At 42.7% G+C, this 4,242-nt stretch overlaps 1 protein-coding gene across 1 annotated transcript; it reads left to right on the plus strand.

Annotated features, from left to right (window-relative positions):
- Positions 1-217: 217 nt before the first annotated feature.
- On the plus strand, positions 218-1,488 carry LOC148011862 (uncharacterized). The gene has a single exon (XM_087670457.1). The coding sequence runs from the start codon at positions 360-362 to the stop codon at positions 1,017-1,019; it is 660 nt and encodes a 219-aa protein (XP_087526583.1). The 5' UTR covers positions 218-359; the 3' UTR covers positions 1,020-1,488.
- Positions 1,489-4,242: the final 2,754 nt, after the last annotated feature.

Consider the following 4,242-nt stretch of genomic DNA (forward strand, 5'->3'; position numbering starts at 1 on the left):
GGTATATTAACCTCCCATGAACCCTCATGTCACATGAAACATGCTTTTGAACCCCGATGCAAATGCAAGGCGCAAGGAAAATCTAAGGCATAGAGCACCTGGTAGTTTTCAAAACCCCTTCACATCGAGAGACTACCAAGAGAAGCTAGAGTTTTCAAAACCCCTTCACATCGAGAGACTACCAAGAGAAGCTAGAGGCAGAACGCCATGTATCCTTTAAAACCCCAAGGCTCACACGATAGATATTTGTTAAGGAGTACTCATGTAGGGTTTATTGCTGCATTCCCATCGGCCAATCGGACAAAGAGAGAGAGACAGGCAGCCAGACACAGAAACAGACTGAGAGGGAGAGAGCTACCATGAGTCAGGCCCTGCTGTCTCGCCACCTTTCTGCGCAGTTTCTATCGGCTTCACGGTCCATCGGCCATGCGCGGCGAGATTTCAAGGCCTTCACCAGCGACAAGGTCTTCTTCGCTCAAACCAGATCATACACATGCTTTGCTCGAGGAGGCCCTCAAGCCACCCTAGGGTTTACTGAGCCCTGCCCCAGAGGCAGCCGAGGGAGCTCTTCTTCTTTGGAAGAGAGGCTACTCATGAATTCCTCCCGGAGGAGCAGCATCAGAGCTATCCGCAGAGAGCCTATCTCTCAGGCCCAGAGGCAGGCAGAAATGGAGGAAGAAGCCAAGAAAATTGATCTGGCTCCGCACAAACTGCTGCAGAAGGGTGATCCGGACAGTTTCCAGGCTGTTATCAAGGATGTGAATCCCGTGGGCTACTTCCTGACCCTGCCTAATGGTAGGGAGGGCTACCTCCCTGCCCTGGACCTTGGGTTTACTGGTGGAATTGTCATCCTGGAGAAGCTCTTCAAGGTTGGGCAGGAGCTCACGGTACGCATTGTGCGACGTGGTGGCGGTGGTCGTGAGATTTTGTCCATGAAGAAGCCAGAGTTTGCACCGAATACGGACCCAAGATTCACCTTCAGCGAACGTCTGAAGAACATGCAACAAGGAAAATCATAACAAGTGTAAGTTCATGGACATGAAATGCACATGAAGGGCAAGGTTATTGAAAGATGAATGTGTAGCTTTTCTCTCTTTGCTGATATAGGGGAGTGTTTAGAGTCCTAGGGCGAATTAGGAAGAACTCAGCCATTGATCACCTTGTTGTGTGACCTCTAAGATGATGTCTTTTAGGATTGCTGATGTTTAGTCTCCAAGCTTTTTAATGACACCAGCTCTTTTTCTTGGATCTATGTGGCCTATGGTGCAGCCTTGATTGGATAAGCTTGTACATCTGCTATTCTACTCTGACTGTGAGGGTCCCTTTTTATTTTGAATGAGCCGCTTACACTTAGCGTTAATTTTAAGTTGTGCTAGTTGAAATCTTTCTTGTCTGTGGCTGGTCCTGCAATGAACATCAAACATTGACTCACGAGAACTACTGTTGTAAGATTTCCATTGTTATCTCATCAATGGGTATGTTGTATTATAGACTGTTTTATCTCTGATATATTTGTGATTCGGTGATACTAACTCTCTAAGTCCATGGCGATTGTCTTGTCTGTAACCTGTGGCTGTTCTTTGGACAAACCAAGTTCTCTATCTGATGCTTCTCAGAAACTCTTGCATATGGAGTGTAGTTGGAACACACAGACATGTAATGGTGCAGGTTGTGTAGCAACAGTTGTTAAGTTCAATGTTTTATTTGTACTGGTTAGCGTATTAAAATTGAAATGTTAGTTACCATGCAAGGAAGCTGTAGCTCTTGTACATCCTATTGATTATCTCACTTGCCAGCGTGAGAATTGTTACAAGTAAACAGGTGCAGGGTTTTCATGTTTACAGGGCTGGTGACTCTAGGCTTCTGTGTTTGTCAATTTTATGATGTTTGGGAAATTACTGGCGCCTGTGGCTGCTGTTAAATTGATCTCTATGGTATGTGTGTCTTAAGCTGATAAGTGCTGCAAATTAACCAAGCATGCATCTCACTGGTAATACTTCAGCTGAGAAAATTGTGAATACTGAAACTGGTCTGTTTCAGTGGGCCAGTTCAGCTGTCTCTTTTAATAGGAGATACTAGTCCTGCAGACAAAAGGAGATGGTTGTCTCAGATGTGGACAGCTCCAACACTTTTTTATATACCAAAAAAGTGAACTTTTTGCAGCTTCCAAGCAGAGACACCAATAACAGAGCCATTTTGCGAATTTCTCCCTACCTCAGGGACCTAGTGCAAAGCAAACACACTATGGAGGCTTGTGCCGAGCAAAGTTTCTGCACAACACACTAATGGTTGTAAGGTTTGCCTTTGGCCAGGATCTCTGTTTGAGTAACAAATGCAGAAACCAGATAACCCCAGATTTGAGTTGAGCAGCGGCTAAGCAAAATACTTTGCTTACTTTAGTGCACCCTTGTGCAATCAAACATGGTGTGTTGCATGGTTGGTTGCAGTGGTAGTAAGTGCAATTCACAATATATCAGTTGCTTGTGTTTTATGGCTCTGCCATCACAAAGAAGAGTTAGAAACTTACCATTGTATGGCCACTTGTGTGTGATTAGTCTTCTGAGCACAGAGTCAAGGCAATGTAAAACAATTTATGCCTGAGACACAAGGTTATGTGTCTGCTATCATGAAGAGATCAGTAACAAACTGGCTTTTTTTAAATAGGATCATGTTTTGCCTAGTCATTGTGAAGACCAATTATGTATGACTAGTGCATGCCATCGTTTAATGATGATCAATGAGCAGTTGCAGTAATTTGGAGTTTGCATGTCTCTTTGAATGATGATCAATGAGCAGTTGCAGTTAATTTGTAACTCCAAATTTGAGGTGACCAAGGTGTTGCATGGCAAGGTTCTGGAACCAGTGCTTGTTATTGTCAGACACCTTTGTCCAACTTTGCTGTGAGGAGGATTGGAGAGAACTGATTGATATTGGTGTAACAATAATAAGAACGCTTTGATGACTATATTGGAGAAACTGCTCATGATGTCAAGGACCTTAATATAGTATATGTAAGTGTAGCAGCAGTGTCTGACGAAGAAGTATCTTGAATCCTGTTATTGTGAATAAGAACTCTTTGATGCCTATATTGGAGAAACCGCACATGATGTCAAGAACCTTAATTATAGTATATGTAAGTGTAGCAGCATTGTCTGACGAAGAAGTATCTTGAATCCTGTTATTGTGCTTGTGTATGCCTGAACTGCTCTTAAGATATTTCTCTAATCCACATATTATAAGAATCGCCAGTGTTATTGAAGTTGTACATAGGTTGCCCTTGCTCAATCTTGATGTTGCTTATCCTTTTTGGTAAAGTTGAGGTAGTCCTTTCAAGGTTGTGGCCTGTTTGAGGAAACACATTGGCCAACATTTGTCGATATGCATGCTTTTTCTCTTAGCAGTTTTGCATTGACCTTGTTGTTGCTAATCCTTTTTGGTAAAGTTGATGTTAGTCCTTTCAAGGTTGTGGCTTGTTTGAGGAAACACATTGGCCTACACTTCTCTATGTGCAAGGTTTTTCTCTTACCAGTTTTGTGACAGGTATGACCATCTCTTGCTTGTGAGCTTTAGTATGAGCCTTTCATTTCTGGTAGTGTGGACACATTGAGAGTTGAGCTGCTGACCACGGCAGTCATTTTTTTCGCCAATTGGTTAGCAAGTTTGGTAGTGATTGGCTATTTATAGCCAGCCCTTGCACACCATTTTATCCTTTGTTCTTAAAGCTAGCCCTCATTCTTCTTTCTTGTCTTGTTGCCTTTTCTTGGGTTATGCATTGAACCTTTGAGTTACATGTTGGGGCTGACCATTGCAGCCTTTCATCATTCAATCTTTTGTGAGATTGTTCCTTCATTCTACTGCATTTCTTTCAACCTCCTCCACACACTTTATTCACTTTTTGGTTTGTTGTGATCTCTCACATGGTATTGTTCACTTAGTGGGAGTTGGAGTTGATTGAAGAGGAGGATTTGTTCATGGCCAAGATTGATGAGTGACATCATCTAGGTGTTGATGAGTTATGTTTCAAAGTAGAGTGGCTTGTTTTTTGAGTTGTATGATTGGATCTAGGCAGTGTCTTCTATTTGCTTTGTGTTCACCTTTTTGTTGGGCTCTCATGCATGGTATTGTTCACTTTAGTAGGAGTTGGAGTTGATTGAAGAGGAGTGTTAGGGTGGCTCTTTTTCCAAATAGTTTGATTAGATTTAGGCTGTTTGGCCTAACTCTCAAAAGTGTTGGGGGGTCATC

This window comes from Lygodium microphyllum, chromosome 28 (genome assembly GCF_053477565.2).
Source record: "Lygodium microphyllum isolate KBCC chromosome 28, Lygodium_microphyllum_v1.1.10, whole genome shotgun sequence".
Lineage (NCBI taxonomy): Eukaryota > Viridiplantae > Streptophyta > Polypodiopsida > Schizaeales > Lygodiaceae > Lygodium > Lygodium microphyllum.